Raw genomic sequence first — 24786 nt, 5'->3', positions numbered from 1 at the left:
TGTTTTTACAATGCTTCGGTGCTGTATCTTATTTGAAAATGCTAAGGTGAAGCTATTAAAGATGTAAGAAACCATTCAGATTCCAGGAGCAAACCCCAGCTTCTAGAGTGGGTAACTGTTAAGCAGGTGCTCTCTGAACATAAAAGGGGTCTCTGGGAGCATTAGTCAGAATACAAACTTACAGCCGACTTATGGAGAAAAAGGTACTTAGCATTGTTAGCACAGCCTGTGTTTAACAGAACCTCAATATGACACTTCAAAAAAAAAAGGCAGTAGGCAAGCTGTATGTTGCTAGATTATAAGTTTGCGAGGCACTACATACCTGGTTTTCATTCTGACAATATCAAGAACGCCATAAAACTATAATGTGCTGAGAAAATGTAAATACAGCTAATGACATAATAGAAAAACACGCGGGAAACACTTGCCCAAGTTTTAATTTCCCAAACAGCTGGATTTAAATAGAACATGTAACAATAAAAAATTATGAAGGCTAACCTTCTTTTCCATTACCAGAAATATTTACAGAGCAGATAGTATATAAAGGCTGTATTTTGTAATTAATATGACTGAATAATTGCCATCTTCGTAATTATTCTAGTTAAGGAAAAGCCCACATGTACAGACAAAGGTGGAATTAAAGTTGTTTTCTTTTTCGTTGGGGAAACTGCTAAAAGAGGAGCAGCAGCCTGTGACTCACTGCAGTCTCCGCTTTATCCCTACCACTAACACAAAAAGCTGTGTGCACATATGGAACCCAACTCACAGAGTTCCTGCACAGCACCTGCCTTCTCGGCTGCTGGTGTACCTTGAAGCTTCCAGACACTGCACATCCTAAGGCAGTGAGGAAGGCCCACCAGTCAAAAGGCTGTTGTTCCAAGCCCTGTGGGGGCTGAGCACTCTGATTATGAATAATGCATATCCATGAGTACATATACTTGATGGAGTTGGGGTGCTGTTTAAAGGAAACAGGTTGGCTTTTCTGAGGATTTTAAAAAAGGATTCAAGATTCAGGTGAATGTGGAAAAGGAATGGGAAAGCCACTGGGATAAAATGATTCCAGTTTTCCAGTTCTCCTAGACAGGTACTATTAGTGAGCTGGAAAACCTTCTTCTGGCAGGGGGTCATGGCCTCACGAGGAGATTGCTTCTAAGGAGACAAACTTCCCTGAAGACCATCATTGGTTTGAACAACACATTGCAATAGTTGCTCGGGGACTGGAGCCTTCATTTCATCAGACCAAATGGGTTTATTGCCACCCTCACCTTACAGGAGGGGAAACTGAGGCCCTAAGAAGTTAACAGACGGACACCCGCCCTCCCCCAGACACAGCACTAATGCACAGAGATGCTGGCCTCCGGAGCTCCCAGCTGAAAATGCGTCCACGTCCTTCCGTGTCTCCCAAGGAGCCCCTGGCACCTTTCAGAAGGACACTGACTTAAGCAACTCAACCGTGGGCTGTGGCTGGAAAGCCAACGACGCGAAGTGAACTAAACACTGCTAAGGAGACAGAGAAGGGAAGGAAGGGGCCGCCTGTGAGGAAGGGATGCCTCCCTGGAGGAGGGAATCGCGGGCAGATGTGACTACAGGAATGAGAGGAAAAGATCAGACTGCAACACGAATGCTTCTGTTCTGCTGGCTCCCCCGGGTGAAGGAAAATGACACCTTTCCGTGAGATTAATGAGCAGACAGAGCTCTCTTTCAGTTTGGAGTCTGGCAATTTTATGAGTGCTGAACTGCCCCCATGAAAAACAAGGCCACTGAGAATTTTATTTACGACTTTACCCTAAACCAGAGCCAGGCTCCTGGACCTGGAAGGGACCACATACCAACGGTTTTCAAATAGCGTTCCAAGGAACCCTAGTCTAGGCTGCTGGGGTTCCAACAAATGTTTGTTTCAAATTTCAAGTTTTTAAAATTATGCTCGAATTAAATTAAAATTGACTGTTAAATATGCATCCTCACTTGTTACATATAAAATGTCAGCTCACCGGAGACCATAGTGCGTTAACTTAGTTTGCTAAGTTAGCTCAGTTCTGCTGTCATAGGAGGGGTCCAGTTCTAGCGATATGTCTTTAAGAGAACAAGTGTTTGCCTTCGCATGGACAGTCCACTCAGGCCTGTGCATGTGTGTCCGTGTAAAACTGGACCGTTGTAGAATAACTGAGGGTCTGTACGTATGCCCTAAGTCAGGACTTCAACTTCAACACCGGCACCGTTCTGACCGGGTAGTTTGCAGTCTTGCACACTGTAGGATGTTTCGCTGCATCCCTGGTCTTTACTTCCCAGATGCCAGCAGCTCCTCCCAGTTGTGAAAACAAAACAAAACAAAAAATTGCTGCAGACAGTGCCAACTGTCTCCTGGGCATAACTGCCTTAAATTCAATGCCAGGGCAGTGCAAGTGTATCTGCTTGGGTAGAGCGTCCAGCTGTAGCTGACAGACAGACAGGCACTTGTGCATACACAGAAGTATCTGGATCTATCATTTCCTGAGCCCACAGCACCAGCCAGGAAATACCAAGTGTTTACCTGGATTAGTTTATCTCATGCTTACAATGACCCTTTGAGGTAGGTCCTAATATTATCCCCAGTTGGCAACTCTGAAATCCAGAGAGATTAAACACATGTGCCCACTTTCTAACAGCTAACTGAGTCATAACCAAGTAGTTGATCCAGAATTATAGATGGCTTTAGGGCTTGGTCTAAGTTTTGGATGCTTCTGGTCTGCCATTTGTTATATGGAATGAGGACAGTTGCTAAATGCTGTCAATTTCGAAGCAGAAATTTTATATTATTATCCTCTTCTTTCAAGAATCTGAATAAATTAAAGGGATCCTGAGATTACAAGACGACTTGCTAAAAATCTGTTCCCATTTGCCACAACTTCTCTGTGAGCAACAGTAGTTCCTGGAACTGCAATTAGCAAAATAAATTTAGAAATACTGTACACTAAATGATAACACTGCCATAAAGACCAGACTCCATAACATCAGAGTGTCCCAATGATGTTTATCAAATAACAATTTTTCCTCTAATTGCATGCCTTTTTAAACAAATAAATGTAATCAGTGTGAATTTAAAAAAAACAAAGTTCTATTAAAAACACATCTTTGCTATTTATTGTGACCTCAAGAATCTAATGTATTAATAAACTTCTTACAAAATAATAATAAAAAAAGACTATAGGGCTGGCATTGTGCCACAGCGAGTAAAGTCACCACCTGTGATGCCAGCATTCCATACAGGCAACGGTTGGTGATCCGGCTGCTCCACTTCCGTCCCAGCTCCCTGCTAATGGCTTGGAAAAAGCATCATGTTTGGGCCCCTGCCACCCAGGTGGGAGACCCAGTTGAGGTTCCTGGCTCCTGGCTTCAGCCTGACCCAGCCCTGGCCATTGCAGCCACCTAGGGAGTGAACCAGTGAATGGAATCAGTGAAGGGAAGATCTCTGTCTCTCCCTCTCTCTCTAACTCTGATTTTCAAATAAATCAATAAATCTTTTTTTAAAAGTAAATAAATAGAAAAATTACACTAAAATATATGTTACATGTATTGAATTTGTGATGAAGATTTTGTTTCAAAAAAATGAATTCAGTGTTTAAAGAACAAAGAAAATGAAAACTGTTACTGTTTCCTACTCCCTTATTTTACAATAAGAAAACCCAGGGGGCTCCTTAATGCTGAAACTGGAGTAGGGCCCGTCTCTCCAGCCTACAGGCTGACGCTGCTGTACCCACCAGCCCCTTCGTAAGGAGCACGTTAGGATGTACTAACAGGTTCATAGGGGCCTTGGGATGTTTCACCATTTGATGTACTTTGGGTGAGAAAAAGAAACTGCCTTCTGAAATCATGAGAGGCCAAGATTTAATTAAGTAATTACTGATGAGTATTACTTTTAAATGTTATAAATGTTAAGTATCTTATATTTAAGTGGAATATTTAAAATATTAGCTAAATATTTTAAAATCTTGCCCTTTAATTTGCCTTAAATCGTTTTATAATTAGTGTTTAGTGCAACTGTGGCCATCTCATCTTTCTCACCTGAGAAATACGAAACCCCCACCTGAGCTAATCCCTGGCCACACTTCAGGACCCATGTACCCAAACCATGACCACACAGGTCCCCAGTGACGGCCGGAGCACAGACACAGGGAGAGGGGATCACCTCTGCAGAAGGTCAAGGGTAACAGCAGCAAGCAGTGCCTCAAGAACTTGACAGTAAATAAAGGAGGCTTTTCTCCATGAACTAAAACCCACACATAATGAGCGCAAGTAATCCGCTTCACAGACAGGCTATTTCCCGTGTCAAAAGCAGAAGGACAAGTCCTGCAAAACCCATCAAGCCCTCAGCCAATGTGAAAAGAAAGCTGCATGCTAAATTCCCACTATTAACGCACCCAGGGAAGGGGATGTATGAGTTGCAATGGAATGGTTTGCATGGAGACCGGAAGAAAGAAAACCTAAAGACTGGAGAAATCTGTTTCCAGTTCTTTTCCAGGAAGTCAGTGACCACCTGCCCCAGATGACAGCTCCTCTTGCCAGTTACACTTGTCATGCCAAATTAATATGGCTGGCTTTCTGGTTTATAGATCAGTGTGCAAATGACTGTTGTCACCATGGCTCACCGGGAGAGTCTGACCAACTCTGGGTGGTGACAGACCATGAAATGGCCATAAAGAGTCTCCCCCGAGTGGTCATCCCTTTGCATCCCGAGGGGAGGGAGATGTCTGCGGAGCTCCACGGTCCAGATGCCGAGACCCCTGGGACAACAGGAGGTGAGGAGACAGAGAAAGGTGAGGGTGGCAGCACTGTGCTTGAGAGCAGTGAGGAGATGGTTGCTCAGCGGAAAATGGTCAGCCTGGCAGGGGCATAACCTGATACCAGAGGCGCTGGGGGAAGAGTCCCTCAAGAAATGCTTGGATGGTGAGGAGCTAGGATGGAAAAGGCAGGCGGGAGGGGGCCAGAGGAACAAGTCAGCTAGCAGCAGACTGCAGGCTGCACGTGAAGGAATGGCTCTGAGATGCATTCTGAAGACCCAAAACTTGAAGCAGACTCGTGTCTGAAAGCACATGTGTTAGAAATGATGCCATGGTTGGAAGCCAAGGAAAATAAGCAGTGAGGCAGACGGAGGTCAAAAGACAGTGCACACAACTGAGAAAAAAAAATTAGGTGATAGCTAATTAGGTGGGCGTGAGCCAAGCCTTTGCAGTTAGAGCAGAGCCTTCGTTCTGTCTCTTGCAGCTGAGACCTCTGAGCCTCAGCTATCTCATCTCGGAAATAGGTCCAGGTTAGTGACCCTCCAGGGCCACGGCGAGGGTTAAATGAGAACTCCTAGGAAGCAGCTGGCATAGCGCCTGGCTCACTGCAAACACTCCTGATTAATTACAGCTCTAATAATAACAGCACTAGTAGAAGCAGTAACAGTAACAACAGCAGCAGTGAATGGGAGAAGAGATGCTTTTGGGAAGAGAATGACCTGGCTTTGGTTTTACAGAAACAATAGACTCTGATTAATTTCACCCATGGGTCTCCCAAGAGAAAAAATTATTCTGGGGATCGGCCTGGTGCTTAGGATGCAGCTTGGGACACCCGCATCCCATATGGAAGTGCTAGGGTTCAAGTCCCGGCTCCTCTCTCAACTCCAGCTTCCAGCTCCTTGGTGATGGCCCAAGTATCTGAACCCATGCAGCCTACCAGGGAGATCCACATGGAGCTCTTGGCTCTTAATTTTGGCCTGGCCCATTCCTGGCTGTTGTGGGCATTTAGGGAGTGAACCAGTGGATGAAAAATCTGTCTGTGTCTGTCTTTTAAATAAATAAATAAATAAATACATAAAATCATTCCAGTGGCCATTCTGTAACTTGGAGCACTGTATCTAGCACAGCAAGAAAAAGGCGAAGTGGAGACCAGTTGTGATTCTTACCGTTTCTTACCCCAAATCTTGGTTTCTCCACCCATATGCTTGTTACATGATAGCCGAAATGCACAGTACACTACAAAGCTCTACCAACACGTAAGCTGGCCTCCCTGTTACTCCTCTATTTGTACTAATTCCTGAGAAGACCAGAAGTTCTCATACGGCTTCTAAAGATGTCTGTCATACGACCTTCAGACTGGCCCATGCTGGGGATGCAGGCCAACTCTACAACATTCACAAAGAACATAGCCAACGGCCTGTCTGGCTGCTTCTTGGTCCTGTGATGTGAGGTGGAGATGGCATGAGGATGGGAGTACTGGAACCATACTGCCCAGATGAGAATCTCAGCTCTACCACTTCTTGGCTGTGTGAGCTTGGGCACAATTCTTTTTTTTTTTTTTTTTTTTTTTTTTTTTTTGACAGGCAGAGTGGACAGTGAGAGAGAAGAGAGACAGAGAGAAAGGTCTTCCTTTGCCCTTGGTTCACCCTCCAATGGCCGCCACGAGCGGCGCGCTGCGGCCGGTGCACCGCGCCGATCCGATGGCAGGAGCCAGGTATTTATCCTGGTCTCCCATGGGGTGCAGGGCCCAAGTACTTGGGCCATCCTCCACTGCACTCCCTGGCCATAGCAAAGAGCTTGCCTGGAAGAGGGGCAACCGGGACAGAATCCGGCGCCCCGACCGGGACTAGAACCCGGTGTGCCGGCGCCGCAAGGCAGAGGATTAGCCTAGTGAGCCGCGGCGCCGGCCTTGGGCACAATTCTTAAACTCTCTGTTTATTATCTCTTCCTCTGTAAAACGGGATTAGTAATACCACCTACCTAGAGTGGTTATGAGGATCAAAGGACTCAAAAGGCACAGAGCAAAGCACTGCGTAAGGAAAAATAAAATGCAACTAGTATGGACGGCCAAGTCTTCTTCCATGCCAACACCTGTGTGCGTAACTCCAGGCCCCATGTGCTTTTAATCCCACCTGCTCCCTTCCATGACAGCCCCATTCCTGGTTCACTGAGTCACGAGTCTCAACAGACAGGAAAGGGTCACACTCTCCCTCTCGTTATGAATCACCACGTTTCAATAAAATGCAGGATTTCCAAAGGGCATTCAGGCTGCCTCCTGTACAACGCTCCATGCAGCTGCTCACGCGAGGAATTTCAGTCACATGAGTCCCGAGTGCCCAGCAGAGAGAAAGGCAAAACGGGGCCGACCAGAACCAAAGTGAGGATGCAAAGGGAGGTCCTCAAAAATAAACTGAGTGGCAAAAGTACGCCTGCGCGTGGGGAGCAGGACAGGCCCTGGCTGCTGTCACTTAAGCCTCGGGCACGACTGGCACAAGGATGGCACTGAACGTGGAAGGAGGCACACGTGTTAGGACGCTGTACAGAAAGACAATCAGAGGCCGGTGCCGCAGCTCACTAGGCTAATCCTCTGCCTTGCGGCGCCGGCACACAGGGTTCTAGTCCCGGTGTCGGGGCGCCGGATTCTGTCCCGGTTGCCCCTCTTCCAGGCCAGCTCTCTGCTGTGGCCAGGGAGTGCCGTGGAGGATGGCCCAAGTACTTGGGCCCTGCACCCCATGGGAGACCAGGATAAGTACCTGGCTGTTGCCACCGGATCAGCACGGTGCACTGGCCGCAGTGCGCCGGCCGCGGCGGCCATTAGAGGGTGAACCAACGGCAAAAGGAAGACCTTTCTCTCTGTCTCTCTCTCTCACTGTCCACTCTGCCTGTCAAAAAAAAAAAAAAAAAAAAAAAAAGACAATCGGAGCCGCCAGGCATGCGGGATGACTTGGGTCAGCAGGCATCCCCTGGCCCCTCCTTCTCCAGCAGCCCAAACAGGAGTAAAACAAGACAGGGAAGCTGCCACGTATGCACCTGCTGTACAGGGCCACTCTAGAAAGTTTGTAGAAAAATGAAATGAAAAGGTAAGTTTGTTATGTTGCAAAAAATGTGAAATCCTTGTATATTTTTTCATAATACCCACTGAACATTTAAGAGCCTTCATTTTAATGGGTTTCCAAAGTGTTTAGTGCCAAAATAAACCTACCTCTTAATTCTGTTTTCCTTGAACTTTTTGAGGTACTCTTGTATTGTAACTTACAGATGTATAAAATTATCTGGGAGCTGGTGCTTGGCATAGTAGGTTAAGCCTCTGCAGTGCCAGCATCCCATGTGTGTGCCAGTTCATGTCTTGGGTGCTTCACTTCCAATCCAGCTACCTACAAATGGCCTAGGAGAGCAGTGGAAGATGGCCCAAGTGCTTGGGCCCCTGCACTCACATGGGAGATCCAGAAGATGCTCCTGGCTCCTGGCTTCAAATAGGCCCAACCCCAGCTGTTGCAGTCATTTGGGAAGTGAACCAGTAGATAGAAGACCTTTTTCTCTGTCTCTCCCTCTCTGTCTGTAATTCTACCTCTCAAATCAATAAATAAAATCTTTGAAAATAAATAAATAAATAAATAAAATTATCTGAAACATATGGAAGTTGCAGAATGAAGGACTATGGACACTTGTAAGTTATGACAGAAACCCATTAACCAATGCCCCTTCATGTATGCATGGAAACTATGGCTATCGGACAGCTGAGCTACTCATCAGTCAGAAACGTGTATCCATTTGTTCACAAACTGTCTCTGAGAAGCTAAAAGTAAATCGTTGCTTTAAAAAGTCCATCTCTCCTAGTTAAAATTATTTTGGTCTCAATTTTATGAAATTAATGTAATGTGGGAGACAGTACAAAAAGTTTCGCCAGTTTCCAAATTAAAAATAGTTGAAATGACTTATATCTTTTATTTTGGAAAAACCAGGGACAAAAAGATATTCCCAGCCAACAAGTGAGGTGCCAAGTTTCCATCAACTGCTTGCTTATAATTTGGAGAGTTAGAATTAAATTTTGTATCTTGAAAAGTGCAGTTTGCAAAAAAGCAGAGGGAGGTGCGGCTGTCACGGGCATCTTTGAATCAGACTTCCAACGAGACTCCCAGCTGCCTGATGCTCCACATTGATTCCTGAGACTTCCTAACTGCCATGAAATTCTCTTGTCATGAGGCCCCACGAGGAAACACACGAGGCTCGAAAAACATGACTCACCCGTGCTTCTCCTTTGGGTCAACCTTGACCTATGGGGAAATGCCTCAGGCCCAGCTCAGACTACCTTGTCCTTTTCCGTGGTCTGGGATAGAAAGCGTGGGAAGAGAAGTGTGCTCCAAACAAACAAACAAAAAAAGCAAAACAACAACCCATAGCTATACTGAAGAAAATAGTACCAGGTACCAAGTTTATATTCCACACCCATGGCCCTTAGTCCTGGCTGCACCTTAGACTTTTGAGAATTTTAAAAGAAAATATCAATGTCCAGAGTATACTCCAGGCCAATTAAATCATAATTTCAGGGCCCTGGCATTTGTAAAAAAAAACTCCCCAGGTAAAGTGTACTGTGTAGGCCGGGTTAAGAACCGCCGCTGGCTGCAGGCGACTACACAGAATCACCAGAACTTCAGCTATGCATGGTCCACCCCCCCTCCACAACACCCCCAGTCACATGACCACTGGATCACTTGCCCTGACCTGTACTGGTCTTCCAGCCTCCAGGAAAGCTCAACGCAAACCCACAGGGCTGAGGCCCTTCAAGGTCTCACCCCAGGGTAGAAAAGCCTGAGTGAGATCTGCAGAAGTCACCTTTCCATCAGCCCAGGAAGCCAGCAGCTGGGGTTGCCCCATACTCGCCTAGGAAATGACGTTCTTCATGGAGGACCCAGGAACGTGAAGCGGAGACCCCGTCTGAAGGACAGAGGAAGGCTGGGCGAAGGGATCTTATTTCACAATCACGGAAGGGGGCACTTCAAAAAATTCCTGGAAAATGCACACTATGAAAAAAACTATCCCTGGGTTTAAAAAAAATGTTTGCACCAAAATAATCTTTTAATTCCATTTTCCAAGAACGTTTTGAAATAGTCTGATCATTGGGAAACCTCCAAACAGATGGAAGGAGGATTTAGAGTGTAATTTTAAAATAGTGTTAATCCATTTATTTGAAAGGTAGAGAGGGACGGAGAAAGACGAGACAGAGAGATCTTCTAATCCACTGGTTCACTCCCCAAATGCCTGCAACAGCTGGGGCTTGGCCAGGCAGAAGCCAGGAGCCTAGAACTCCATCCGGGTCTCCCACATGAACGGCAGGATCCAACACCTTGAGCCATCACCTACTGCCTCCTGGGGTACACATGAGCAGAAAGCTGGAATCCAAAACAGAGTCCAGACTCGATCCTAGATCCTATACCAAACACCAGCCCCTACAGCCAATTTAAAACAGCATTCTACCCAGAGGACTGTAATCCCGTGGGTTCTGTTCTTTATGCTTGCTTTTAGTCAAAGGAGCAAGAAAGACTCCCCTTACTAATCAGGCAAGAAAGCATCAAGTGTTTTCTCTCTCCCTTTTGGAAATAAGTAGGTGTCTACACGCTTGAATTTGTCACTGTGCTTCAGCTTTGCAGACAGTGATCTGCTGGCACAAAGACTCGCAGACTCGATGCCCACAAACAGCTGCACCCTATAGCACCAGCAGGTGCACGGACAGAGCCCAGCGAAAAAATTCAGTGCTAGAACAATGGTGCCCTTATGACGTCCAGGGAGGAGGCCCGAAGCTAACCATCACTACTCTGCATTTGAGGACAGGAAGAGATAGAAACTCAGCCGCAGCTCCCTGCGGGATCTGGCCTTTTTGTCCCTGAATCAAATCTGCAGACACATCCACGGAGAGCACCCCTGTGAGAGCAGCTATCAATTGTGGGGCCTGGCCAACCAGAGGGTTAGTGGAATCATAATAATAATAAAAAATCCCTCCAGAAAATGCATTCCTTTCCTTTGAACATATCCTCCCCTTCCTCCTGCGGGCGGCACTGCCACAGTCACCAAGTTTACATTTACATCCAAATATGCACACACAAAAAAATTACCGATGCATCCCACTCCCCGGTGACTTTATAACAGGTTGCTAGGTAACAGTGCATACAAGTCAGGTTTCAGGACCTCTAGTAAGCCACCATAAAATAGCTGCATGGGCCTTTTGCATAAATAGTGTGCATTTGTTATCTGTTTTCTTGTGCTGATTGATCAGCCAGGAAATACTCTGCCAAACCAAAAACAACTCCCTATCAATAGTTAACCGGAAAAGAAAAAAAGGAGACCACCATAGAAGGCTCCTGTGCAAGTGCAGGGCCCTTCACCCCAGCCTTGGAACAGGCTTCTTCTCCCCTGGTGGCTCCACTGTGTGCCATACTAGCTCTGAGCAGCTGAAAGCTACTAAGACTGGGGCTGAAGCTAATGGCAGACAGACGCCTGCTGGGGGCACTCAGGCTGCCTGGTTCGAGTGCAGACTCCTCTACTTCCAAGGCAGCTTTCTGTTACTGCACACCCTGGGAGGCAGCAGATCATGACTCAAGTACTTGGATCCCTGCTATCAATATGGTATACCCAGATTGAGTTCTAGGCTCCTGGCTTTGACCTGACCTGGCCCTGGCTGTTGCGGAGACTGTATCAGCAGATGCTAAGAGCTCTCTCTGTGTGTCTCTCTCTGTATGTATGTGTCAGCCTCTCATATACAGTGAAAATAAATAACTTAAAAAAAAAAAGATAAATTTTGGTGCAAAAGCATTTAGAAATCCCCTCATAGTTTTTTCATGATATGCATGTTTTGTGAGTTTTCTGAAGACCCCTCATATATCCTCTGCATTTCTTCCCTTGGGGTGGCCCTGAGCAAAGCCCAGAGGAACCCCTTTGGCTCTCACGTTGGCAGGTAATTCCATCAAGATGGAGTTGGAGACCCCGCAGAGGCAAAATCCTAAAGGGAAATGGGAAACGTGCATTTCTCCCAATGGTTTTAAACAATTTTAATATAAAACTCAGTTTTTAAAATCCCATTTTCCAGAGATTGGGCTGGAAGACAGAGAAGGCAGCAGGGAAGAGGAGCAGAAGTTGGAAGTGTTAGAATTCTTGCAGCCCACTGTTTCCAGCAGGGCTTCCTCAGGGCCCCTGCCCCATTCTCTGCCCCCTTGCTCCTCCACTCGTTTCTGGGACACCTCGTTTTCCAACCATTTGCTCTCCCAACCAGGGTCTCCCACTGCCAAGGGGCAAAGATCTGGGGTGAGGAGGACTTCCCCAAAGACTCACTGAAGTGTCACTGAGCAGAGGGACTTGGGAGTGAAGCTGAACCTCTAATTCACCTGGCAATGACATTTAGTGAAATGCGACACACAGCCCATTTAAAGGAAGGTGGTGACCAATTATTCTCCATTTAAAGGGTATTGTCAATCTCCAAAGCGCTGAAATGGCATTTGGAAATCATCGTGGGGACTGCCATCTTCACTGAAAGACAGAACCAATTCTCAACCGACCTTTCCCCACCCTCTAGATCTCCTTTAAAATTTTAAATCAGACTTTTGAAAGCGTAATGAGTAGCAGCACAATCCCACCCCTGTCTTATTCTAACAGAGTCAGGAGAAACTGTGCCCCTACCCCACTACACCCTGTTCAACAGCACAACTTAAAAGACACTGGGGAGAAAAAAAAAAAAGGCAGAAACCAAGAGACGCATCAGGTATAATTTGACAGTGATGGAAAACAATGCCAATTAATGAGAATAAATTTCTACAGTGTATGCTTCATCTTCTCTACAAAGGGCATGATAGGACAATCGGAAACTAATTTAAAACAATTTTTAAATTCCACTTTACATGAAGGATTTAGAGTAATCAAATTCATAAAGATAGGAAATAAGTACAAAAGAGGTTATGGGGAGATGGAGGCTTATTGTTAATGGTTATAGTTTTGGTTGGGGAGGTTGAAGTTTTGGCAATGGGTCGTGGTAACGGTGGCACAACATTCTCAATGTGCTTAAAGCTTCTGAACCATGCACCTAAAAATAGGGAAAATGGTAAATATCATGGGAGGTACGTTTTACCACAATAAAGAAATCTCTCCACCAAAAAAAAATAAACCCTAAAAAAATTCATAAAGATAATATTTATCATTTGCTCAAATTTTCAAAGTCTGTGATTTCTAGCAGTAGTCTCTGTACATGTGATCCTTAACAATCTTTCAAATTAAGACAGTAAATGACTTGAAAAACACAAAATGAGGTACTTCATGTACAAGTACTTTAGAGAACTCGGTGCGGAAGAGACAAGTTAAACAGGGCTCAAGGTCACACAAGGCAAGTGACACAAACCTGGCTGACCATGTGAACTTCCCCCCATCAGAAGAACCCAAACAGAGGATTAAAAAAACAAAAACAGAAAAACAAAACCAACAATCCCTATTGTCTCCAGACCTAAGTCAGAAAATGCCTACTTCCAAAGCATTGCACAGTAATAATAACAATAATAGTAAAGGGGAAAAAAAAAACATACAACAGAAAACTTAGGCAAGTGCAGACTATTAGAAACAAAGGGACTTGGAAACCAATCTAGTCCTACCAGCTCATTTTACAGATGAGAATATACTGGCAGGGAAAGAGAGAAAGAGCGAGCGAGCGAGAAAGAAGAGAGAGAATGAATACAACCCTATTCAAGTACCTGACAGCTTCATGAGAAAATCAGACGCCATCTTAACAGAGATGTCCTGGCTGAACAATGCTGACGCACTGTTGGCCACATACTCGGAGGGGTCTTTCAGCTTTGTGTGGTTGGCGGGCCTGTCGGCAGGATTCAGGCTAAAGGAGGCGGGCAGGCCGTTCTCTTCCTTGGGTTCCTCCTTCACCAGCAAGGGCGAGACGCCAGCCCCACCCTGGCTAGTCCTCTCTGGAGGGTTAGACGTCATCATGGCCCCCACTAGCTCTGTCCCTCCTCCTTCCCTTTGCTGCCCCAGGCAGGCACTGTCACTGAGGTGGGGAGATCCCTTGACATCTGGGTCTGGGATCTCCTCCTTCACCTTGGCTTCTGTCCTCAGGAAGTGCTGATGGCAACGCATGTGGAGTTTCAGGCTGAAGTGGCGTGAGGAAGTGAAAGGGCAGAGCTGGCACTGAAAGGTCTCTCCCCGGTCCTGGTGCTGATGAACCTGACGGAGAAGCAAGAAGAATGAGCTGGCCACCGCGCGATTCTGGAAAATGCCTTGTTGTACAACACCCCACCTGCGCATCCACACTCTCCTCAATGCCCAGAGAACTGGCCCAGGAAGAAAATGCCCCAAGGAGCGTTTTCTTACTGTGCTCCAGGCCAGGGAGGTCAATCTCTAAATAAAATGGAGGTTCACATGGGGTAGGTTGTCCATGATAGAGCCGTGCCCAGAGCTCGGGACCCTGGTTGCCAACAGGTGTTGTTTTTGGTAGAATCCTCCCAATATTCCAGGCACCCCATTTCCAGCGATGTCTGCAGAGAACACACATTAGAAAGCCACTATGCACCCTTACATAATTACTAATTGGAGGTCAAGAGAGGTAACCAGTGGAGTAATTCTTCTCACAATACTAATACTTCGCATGTAACCAATTATTCTCACCCAGAGAATTAGTTATGTTTTGCAAACATGAATTCAATTTTCAAAACGCTGCTCCTAGGTAATTAAGTAGGTAGAAAATAATATCTCCAGGGTATTCCCAATTCATAGCCAGAGACATGGAGACCCCAGAATAAGTGGCTCGAGCAAAAGAAAGCAAAAGAGGAGAAAAAACAGGGTCTGACCCTCAGCAAATATTCTAGGCAAGAGGAAGCCAGTTTTTCCAAATGTGGCTATAAAATCAAGCTCCGGATTCTGACGTCTACAATGAAAGAATGCAGACTTTTGAATCCAGCTGCAGTCTTGCACACACACGATACCTGTAAAAATTGCGAGAAACTTTGTTCTTCCCGTCTCTACCACATTTAGTGCTTGAAAAAGTGAGGAAATCATTGCATTGGCCTGAGCCAGGCTTTGAGCTGGCAGGTGCTCCTAAGCTTGTAGCTTCCCCATTCATCTCTGCCAATGCGCTGCAGTGTTGACCTGCTACACCCTGCTATTTCAGGATTGGCCCTCCCTTGAGTAGAATCAGCCAGTTGTGTAGTTTTGGGCCAAATCATCTGGGGAGTTGTGTGCTCTGAACAAACAGGCACCTAAGTGATTGGAATTCAGAACCAAAACAAGGCTGACACCTCATCTTTTGGTGGTGACCTGAGCAGGATTTGAACCCAGGTTTCAGGGGTTAAGGGCTCCTTTGCTAATCCATTGCACCACCTGGCCCCTCTGTGCAGAGCTCCTGTCCAAGGGAGCAAGTTTTACTACAGCTGTTTATGCATTCTGAATGCAATCCAAAAGCATTATTCACCAGCCAAAACATACTTTCAAATAATGTGAAGTGACCAACAAAAGCAAAGAAATTAAAAGTTAATGGTGAGATCCTGTCGCTACAGCACCCCACTGTGGCTTTCTGAAAAAAACAACACAAGACATTCTGGGTCCCCCAAAGCGTGAGTTTCCCGACTGACCAGAGCAACCTTAAAATCTTAAATTCAGCTGCAGCAAGGTCTTGCTCCTGAAAAGCCTTCCCTTGTGCCTCGGGCGAGGACTAGGGTTGGGATAACACAGCCATGGTCCCTGGCGGTACATCACCCCTGTCCTTTCTCCACAAAAGGATTTCACTGGGGCTAAGCACTTCTTTGGCTTTCTCACAGAATTGAGAAGATTCCCCTGCCACCTCCTCCATGCAGCTCCCACACAAGCAGTCACCTTGTGGGGGCCTAAGGTCACAGTCTCATGGGACCCTGACAGGTGCTGCCAAAGAATCATGCCCGGGGAACCAGGTGGTAAAGGTCACGAGGCAGGGAGCTTCTGCCGTCCCCAGAGCAGAGCTGTGGGAGATTCCATTTCAGAAGTGTCCTTAGATCTAGTGACCCAGGAGAGGAGCGGCGCTAATCCAGGAACAGCAGCTCGCTCCGGAAACAGCTTCTGGAAAAAGAAAAGGATGGTGCATGGCCCAAGTGCTCACAGGGCAAGGGAGCCCTGGATTACTTGCGAAGAGGCAGAGTGGGCGTCCTTTCCCACCACCTCCTGGCCTTGTTTTATTTAGTGATGGAAAATCAGCAAACGTTGAAAGGAGAGAGAGCATGGCTAGCGTTAGCACTGACAATTTTTATGTGAGCTAAACCTTCCCAAAGGGAACTATACCAGGGTACTCCAAAAAGTTCATGGAAAATGAAATTAAAAGGTAAGTTTATTTTGGCGGGAAAAAAGAAAACTCCTGCTTGGTTTTTTGCGTAATAAGCACTTCCATGGACTTTTTCGACGTTCTTCCCTCTATCACACTTGGCATTTGAGAGAGGTGTCAGCTCCACCCTCCAGTGGTCCTCTCGCCCCTTCTCCCTCCTGACAGAATCCCTCCCTGTTACATGGTTTCACTCTTTGGAGCCTAACCCTCAAGTCCTTCTCAGTCCACTCATGTGACGTGCTAGTCTACTGCCCAGAAGTCATTCTCTGCAGGCCACATTTAGAGATGCAGGTCCTCTCTGGCCATTTCACACCTACAGTCCCTCTCCTGCGCTGTTCCAACTGGAGGGCTCTCTCCTAGCAGCGGTCCAGGGGCCTGGTCCTTCGGAGCTTGGGGATACATCTACTCCATCCCCGTGAGGCAACCAGGCCAGGCAGGCGTGGACCCTGACAGTTATAGCTCCAGAAATGGCGGACCCCAGACAGCAGACCTGAGCGCCCTGACTCTTGTCCACTTTCTTGCCATCACGTCACCCACGTTCTTTATCTTAGCCATTCTCCTGGCTGTTCAGTTTTCGCTTATGAATTTCACATTTAATTCCTGTATGCTCACTCATCCAGGAAAGTTGTAAAACACTTAATGGAAATCTCAGATAACCCTCAGGAAACCTGGAGGCATTGACAAGCTCTTTCCGCAGTTGGTCATAAAAACATCTGCACAATACATTATGGAGGGGAGGCCGAATTCAAATGTGCACAGTGCAGAGCACGTAGTAGGGACACAGGAGGCACTACTGTTGAACAGACAAGCAGAATGCCAGTTCTCCTAAACGACTCTATATAATCAATAAGGAAGAACATACATCAGAATGACAATGGTTATCTCTGGTTGATGGGACCAAGGGTAAAGTTTATATTCTGTTTTTAGTTTTTCCAAATTCTCAGCACTCAAGAGATATCACAAAAAGAGAAATGCAGTGAGATTTATTTTACAGTACATTAAACCATTTCATCGATTATTTCTAAATATAAACACTAATGAACATTCAGATGTTTTGAGGATGTTTACTAAAATAGCTACATTTACTGAGTCTTGTTTCTCTGTGCTGGGCATTGTATTAAGTACAGTATCTCATTTAACTCTTCTAACAACCCAGTGCCACAGATGGTATGATTATTTCCGTTAGTGGAAACAGAGGCTTACAGAGGTGAAATGATTCTTCCAAAGTCCCACAGCTACTAAGTGTGGCACTGAGATTCAACTAAAGTTCTTCTGACCACATAGTTTGATGGTTTAATCTTTGGTTATGTGGCCCCCACCTCTTAGGCAGAATTTGCTTTAGGAAATCTATCCATATCTATAGTCTCCAGTGATTGTAAGCAGAGGCTATCTACATGCAAAACCACAGCCATTAAATTTCTGTACAGACAATGCTTGCTGAAGTTAGCAAAACGAAAACACGTCTAATTAAAATAAAATCGTGAATTCTTTCATCTTAAGAATAAAGCTGACATGTGAAGTGGAGAGCAGGGAAAAAGAAAGCACGCCGTTTGATGACATTAACCTTGTATGAGCCCTTCTCGCACTTCCCTTATCAAAAGCTTGAGTCCTGGCTCAACAGGTTAGGAGACACCATGAGTTTGAATAAAGTAGTAATTTCACACAACTGCTTTATTGTACTGGTTATTGATTTGTTCTGAAAGCATTCTAAGACCCCACGACCCGCAAAGCCCTCACAGCTCTCATCTGTAACACCGTCCAGGCCGCCTGTCTGCATCATCAAGGCACCCAACTCATCTCCCTGCAGTTTCAGGGTCAGTAGTTCCCGCTATTGAAAACCCAGCTTTTTTCCCCATGGGTTTATAAATAGGTTGTTTTAAGTGACCCTGAGCTGAAACCAAGCTTACAAGGTGTCAGGCTAGATGCAAGTTTTCTGCTCACTGAAGCTTTAAATTCCCCAGACCTGATTTCTAAACACAGCTCAGGACATCACAGTAACTTAAACAAGTTTTACTCTTAAAGGCATTTCTTGTGAACCCTCATCCTCCTAATGAAATGCAATTCTGCAGGTTTAAAATATGCATTTTTCCTTTGGGAAGAGGTGAAACAGGATGAGGAGGGTTAAAGTAAAAACGAAGCAGGCTTGGTTAAATCCAACCAACCAGAACTCCTGCTTAAATGGATTCTGAAGATGAAGGGCATGCTTCTCCCAGGAGAAACAGGCAAATGATAGAAAACAAATTACATCATGGATTTAATTTTTGTTCTAATCTTCTAAGTTGTTTCCTAAAGTTGGGAGCAGTTCCATCTGATCACACTTTTGTGGACCTACAGTTCTGAACAGCGATGACCGATCTATTCAGAACGGTTAGACCTGATTTCAAAATCTGCAAACATCTTAATTATGCACATACCCTGTACTTCTTACGGCAGGAAACAACGCATTTTATAAACAGCGCCATCAGCCAAACCACATTTAAAATATCAGTGAAAACCTGATTGTTCCTATCAAGATGTTCAATAATACTTTTTAAAATTAATAAACTCCCATTGAACATCTGCTCACATCATCTTATTTAATACCAACGACAGCTCTTCCAAACGCTACCGTTCCCATTTAATAGATGAGGAAACTGACAGACCAAAGGTCAACTCACCCAAGGCCACTTTGCTGGCAAACTGTGTAGTAAAATTTAAATTTAGACCTATCAAATCCAAAAGCTCATGCGCTTTGGATTTCCTAAGTCTCCTCCTTGAGTTTGAGACTAAGCTTTTAGGATTGAGGGTTAGTGAGGTCTGCTAGAAGACTTCTATTAGACTAAGTTTTTGTCTTAGACTCTGGTCACTGTGCTCCATGACTGTTGCAGGTGCAAGCTCCTCAATGATTCTCAACAGGACACTGAAATCCACGTTCTTGGAGGTGTGGCCAAGGGAAAGGTGGGAATACAAGGGACCAAGCACCAACAGCCTCGCGTGGGAAGGTGAGGCACATGCCCACCGCCAAGCCTCCCCCAAGGCTAAAAGGGGCCTGCGGGTGTCTCCGCATGTTCCCTGAGCCTCTCCAGGAAGGGGAGCGGGCGCGAGAGCCTCCCTTTGGGCGGCAGGCACAGCAGCTCTTCCTGGATTTGGCTTTCTCTGCTTTCTTCCCCAATTCTTCCTGGCAGCGCCCCCAGAAACGCTTGTCAGGCAAGGTCAGGTTAGGCTGCGGCGCCCCTATGGGGAAGGCAGCTCTACACGGAATAATGTTCGTCAGATACTGAAGTTTCCGCTGCCTTTCAGTTCCGGGTTGTTAATACAAGGGCAGCAGTACCTTTAATAGGGGCCCCACGTGAGCGCCCTTCGGTCGCTGGGAATTCCACTTCCCACACTGCGCATGCCCCTGCGCATGCTCCGCCTGTGGCGCCTTCTCTCAGCCGAGACCCCGCCCACACCCGACGGGGGCGCAGGCGCCCTGGCTACACCCGCCTTGCGGGCGAGGCGGGTCCCCAGGTGGCTTACCTTCATGTGGGATTTGAGATTGTCCTTGCGAGCACACCGGAATGGACAGAGTGGACACTGATGGCTTTTTAAACCTGTGTGGATCACCATGTGTCGCTTCCAATAGCTCTTCCTCTTTATGACCAAGCCACATATCGGACACTGGAAAGGCTTCCCGCTTTCTTCTTCGGAGGCTTGGAAGGGGGCGGAAGAGAGGAACATTAGGAAAACAAAAAAGGAATATTGCAGCTGGCCCTAAGTTAACAGGCATCGCCATAAAAAAGCACCAAAAATGATTGGAGGCTCGCTCTTTGCAATTCCAAGATTTTATCCGGGAGAAGTTTCAGGACAGCTTCCCCTCAGGCAGAAATTCACATCCATCTTGCCAAAGGCTTACTTCCAAAGACCATCCCTCACTCTAGAAAGGGACCTCCCCAGAGGGGCTTCCCCTGGCCTGGGCTGGCCGGGCTGGCCGGGCTGGGCACTGCACACAGCCAGACAAGCCTGACTTCAGGAGCTTCCTTTCCTGAGGGGAACTCCCAGACCCGCGTATCTGAGTTCCTCAACTTTATTTCTTGACAAATCAAATGGGACAGGATAACACTCTGCTCTGCACTGAAAACCAAACAGCTGTCATAAACCTCACACCCCGAGCGCCAATGGACACAAATTTTAGGATCCCTCCTGCTGACTTGTTAGCTTGTGGCTTGAGCAGATGCTGCTGCCAATTTAGCCATCAGGGCGGTCTTAAGGTCAAGGTTTGTTACTGTGTTGTTTCTGTCCCTCTGGTTGGCACTAACGGTTTGGGCTGGCTTCTGTGCACTGAAGTGGGCCTCACTGAAATCCTTCCATTTTTCTGAAATGCAAACAAATCAACGCCCTCCTTTAAGGAAAGCTAAGGTCACTGTCTCCTGCAGGATGCCCAAAGGGAATGAGTCTCTGGTGTGACGCTGTATCGTAGTACCCATGAACGCCTGCAGTCTGGAGGAACAACGAATTAAAAGCAAGTAGTGCTAAGGATTTAGACATTCCTTTCTTGGTCCTGAGGAATCAGAAATTGTTTCCAAGCTGGCTAAATAAGCTGTGATACACTCATAACATAAAATACATGAAGCAAGTTTGAAAAATGAACAAAGTCCACAGATGCGGATATGGAAACGTGCCCAAGATATCAGAGTTAGTGGATAACGCAAGATACAAAACCATGGGCCCAGGGTGATTCTATTTTTGTTTTCTAAAACAACAGAATCAATGGCTGCTAAAAGCATCCAGCGAAAGACTGATCGGGATGGACCAAGCTGACAACACCTGAAACCATTGATGAATCTCATCACTAAAAATGGGACAGTGTGTGCCTTCTGGTATGCCATCAGTGAAATATTCTTATAAAAATTTAATCAAGTCTTTATATAACGAGTAGTTTACTGGATACACGGGTGATCAGAAAAAATGCAAAACACACCAAGGGGATGGAAGCAGCCACATCTAGTATGTGGGAGTTCCCCAGGTCAAATGACCCAGTTTCTTCAACACAAATGGCATTTCAAAACGGGAAGGGATTAGGGATAAAAAAGAGACTTAGGGGATACATGAAACAAATGCAAGGTGTGAAGCTTATTTGGATTCTGTTTAAACAAAACGATAAAAAAATGGAGGAAATACTGATTATAGCCTGGGAATTCCATAACAGCATGATCCTGTTAAATGTGATAAAGGAATTGTCCTTATCTGTTGGAGATATATATAAATATATATTTACAAGCAAACAGATATGGTAACTGGGATTTGCTTTCAAATACTTGAAGGAAAAAAAGGAAGGACTAGGAAGAATGGTATGACTAAATGAAAAATGATACCCTTTTAATTGCAAGGACATTTTCTGGAAGCATACCCAAGAAACTACTAAGCAGTTGCGGTTAAAGGACTTTGGGTTAAAAAGAAGGAATCAAGAAGAAAACTTGTGTTTTCATTTTATATTCTTCTGCACTATTTGAATTTTGAAACACACAGGTTGCTTTTATAATTGAAGAGGAAATATTCCAAAGTGTATATTTTAAAATCATCTCATTATTTATTTATTGAGCCAATTGAGTTTTTACATGTAAAGGATCACTTAAAAATGGGTGGAACTTGAAAGGTTAGGGCATTCCAAAAATGAAATTCCACTAATACAGGTATATAAGTGATTTGGGCAGCATCACCATCAAGATTCCACTTGGGACATTCACATCCACTATCAGGTGCCTGGTTTTTAGCTTCCTGCTTATGCATACCCTGGGAGGCAGCAGGTGATGACTCAAGTATGTGGGTCCCTGCCACCCATGGGGGAAACCCAAATTGAGTTCCTGACTTCTCACCTGACCCAGACCTGGCTGTTGCAGACCTGAGGAATAAAACAGCAGACAGAAGATCTCTCTCTTTCAAATAAATGAAGTGATTTCAGTTAGCCTAACCATGCCACTTGAGAAAGACTCCGCTAGCTAAAAATATACTCTTCAAATCTGCAAAGTCTACTTGTGATCGGCTCTGCCCCAAGTATTTCCTATGGTGATGAGTGGGGGGGAGGGATGGAAACCACACCTTGCAGAGACCTATAAGCAAGCACGTTGGTTAACCCCTGTAGCTTTCTTGCTCCCTGTTTTGGTTGCCTGCCACTACTGATCTGGAGCCCAGTTGTGCCTCTCATCTTCTCTCCTTCATTGCCATCTCCTCTGTGATGGTATCTTGGTCACACAAAGACTACATACAGATCTGAGAGAAAGGACTGAGTCAGGGTTCTGAGAGATTACTGGCATATGCTGGAGGGAGGAGAATGACCATGATGCCTATTTTGGGTGGTTAAGAACATCAAAGTAATCAGTGACACACAAACACTGCCATTGTTCCTCCTCTTGAGGAGGTATTTCTCACTATAGAAACCTGAAGCTGCCTTATTTGATAGAAGAGAAAAGCTAAGATATCCTCCACTTGCCTGAGATCTCATGGCACACTACAGAGAGCAATAAAATCAATTAATTAACTGGGGTGGGCATTGTGGTTAAGCCACTGCTTGGGACATCGAATCCCATACAGAAGTGCTGGTTGTTCAAGTCCTGGCTGCTCTACTTCCAGCCAGCTTCCTGCAAATGTGCCTGGGAAGGCAGCAGACAATGGACTGAGTACTTCGGTCACTGCCACCCTCAGGAGAGACCCAAATGGAGTTTCAGCCTCCCTGATTCTGTCTGGTCTACACAGCCCCAGCCATTGCTGGCACTTGGGGAACAAACCAGTAGATGGAAGATTCCTCTGTGTGTGTGTGTGTGTGTGTGTGTGTGTGTCACTCTGCCTTTTAAAGAAATAAATTTTTAAAATAAAAAATCATTTACTGAATAAAAATGAATATTGCTGATTTCCCCTAGTGCCTTGCCTTGTCTAATGTGACCAGTGTGCCTCCTCTTCTTTGTGATGCCCCTAATCCCCACCCTAATCACTGATTCTGTATTTCATGTTTTTGCAGTACACACATTAGCCCAGGCATATTAGCATATGCTTCTTTAGTGTTAATTAACACCCAGATACACATGAATCATGTACAAATCTGGATGTCCTTGAATTCACTGGGAGAATGATTAGAAATCTCCCAATGAAGAGAGACTAACTGCTGCAAATATGGTCAAATAGCTACACTTCTATCACTAACAAATTTTAACTGGTCAAGTCAAGAAAAGAAGATAGGAGCCAAGGAGAAAAATAATCAATGGCTTCTCAGATTTGGCCAGTAAACTTCACTGGTCATATTTGTGTTTTTATTGACTCAAGAAAGCATTTCATTATTTCGCCAAGTGTACAGGAGGCTGCTAAGGACTTTAGAGCAGGCAGGAAGCAAGGGTATACTCTATTTGTACAAAAACTATTTTCAGGGAACTGACAGCTGTAAATTTCACTCTAATTTAGAGCCTAAGGAAACATGACCACTTTCTCAAAATGAACCACCCTCCTTGAGGCAATACAGATTGGAGCATACAACTGCCTGATAAACATCTTCCCCCAAGTAAATGACTAGCTAGTTAGTATCAGTGCAAACAAAACCAAATTGCACCAAACACTAATAGAGCCAGTGGGATGAAGAGCTGCTACTTTGCTCCTTTGGAGACAACATGTTCTGTTTATGGGTAATAACATTATTGGAATAAAAGAGATCTTGAATGTGCGTAAAATACCTGTCACACAGTGAATGGAAGCTACAGGTAAGTAGTGGCTGTTGCAGCAATAGGAGTGACAATAAACTCTAAACAGACCCTCAGAAGCAGAAAACTCACAGCAGAGCATATGTAAATTGGAACAACTGCATCACATAATAGTTACACAGCTCCAGGCCAGGCCCAACATGGGAGTTTGTCACTGGAGCTAAAGAGAAATGAAGGAGGGCTCCATTGTGCCTGTGATCTGGCTCCGCCTACAGCTCTGATGGCCATATCAACTGAGCAGGGGAGAGAGAGAGACAGAAAAGATAGAAAGAGTGAAGAATGGAGTGGAAGGGGGAACTGGCTGTGGCAGGGCCTGGAAGGCCTTACCTTTGTGTCTCCAGCACCCAGGGGAGTGCCAGCTTCAACACACGACTCAATGAACGTGTGTTGGACTTCAATGAGATTAAGTGAAAAGGGCTGGGCCAAGAGAGTAGGAAAAAAAAAATGAAATGAGTTCTGGAAATGGAAGGAAATGATGCAGGAGGCTGCCAGCGAGTCCCAGTGGAACTAGTGTTAGTCTAAGACGGCATGCCTTTCACAAACAAGTATACACCATACACGTTCGCAGTGAATGGATGGATAAGCAGATACATGTTTATGTACTTATCCCTCAGCTATTTCCAAAAGTGAACTTAGAGCAGCTTGCATGAAAAATTCATAGCGTGTGACTACATCATTAATAAAGTACAGTGATATATGTTGAACTATTTATAATGGACAAGATCTGCCCAAAGCAGAGACAGTCTTTGGGGAGGTTTGAGAGTAAATTTTAAGAAGCAACATATTTAATTCAAAAATAGGAAAAAAAAAGTGTTTGCTTGGAGTTAATCGGCAAGCAGAGTGAAAAATAAGCAGTAAGTAAAAGCAAGGAATTTTAAAACAGGAGGGAATCTTCGAGAGAAATCCAGACCAGCTCCGCTTACAGATGGGGACACTGAACTGAGCTGGGACTCTTAAAATCCTGCTGCTACTTAGCAGCAGGGCTGGGATTAGACCA

At 45.4% G+C, this 24786-nt stretch overlaps 1 protein-coding gene across 7 annotated transcripts in view; it reads right to left on the bottom strand.

The window, feature by feature from the left end:
• Positions 1-24786, bottom strand: part of ZNF827 (zinc finger protein 827) — a 189356-nt gene that overhangs the window by 120917 nt on the left and 43653 nt on the right. For 6 of the 7 annotated variants that reach the window (XM_051820031.3, XM_051820032.3, XM_051820028.3 and 3 more), the window contains exons 3-4: positions 19585-19757; positions 13484-13964 (exon numbers count right to left, since the gene is read on the bottom strand). In XM_051820031.3, coding sequence (XP_051675991.1) covers positions 13484-13964; positions 19585-19757 — 654 coding nt within the window. The remainder of the gene's footprint in view (positions 1-13483; positions 13965-19584; positions 19758-24786) is intronic. The other variant, XM_089302410.1, reaches the window with a different exon arrangement.

Source organism: Oryctolagus cuniculus, chromosome 8 (genome assembly GCF_051225735.1).
Source record: "Oryctolagus cuniculus isolate XC-2025 breed Fujian yellow rabbit chromosome 8, ASM5122573v1, whole genome shotgun sequence".
Classification (NCBI taxonomy): domain Eukaryota; kingdom Metazoa; phylum Chordata; class Mammalia; order Lagomorpha; family Leporidae; genus Oryctolagus; species Oryctolagus cuniculus.
The sequence above is the reverse complement of the archived record's forward strand: the minus strand, read 5'-3'. Positions and strand labels throughout refer to the sequence as shown.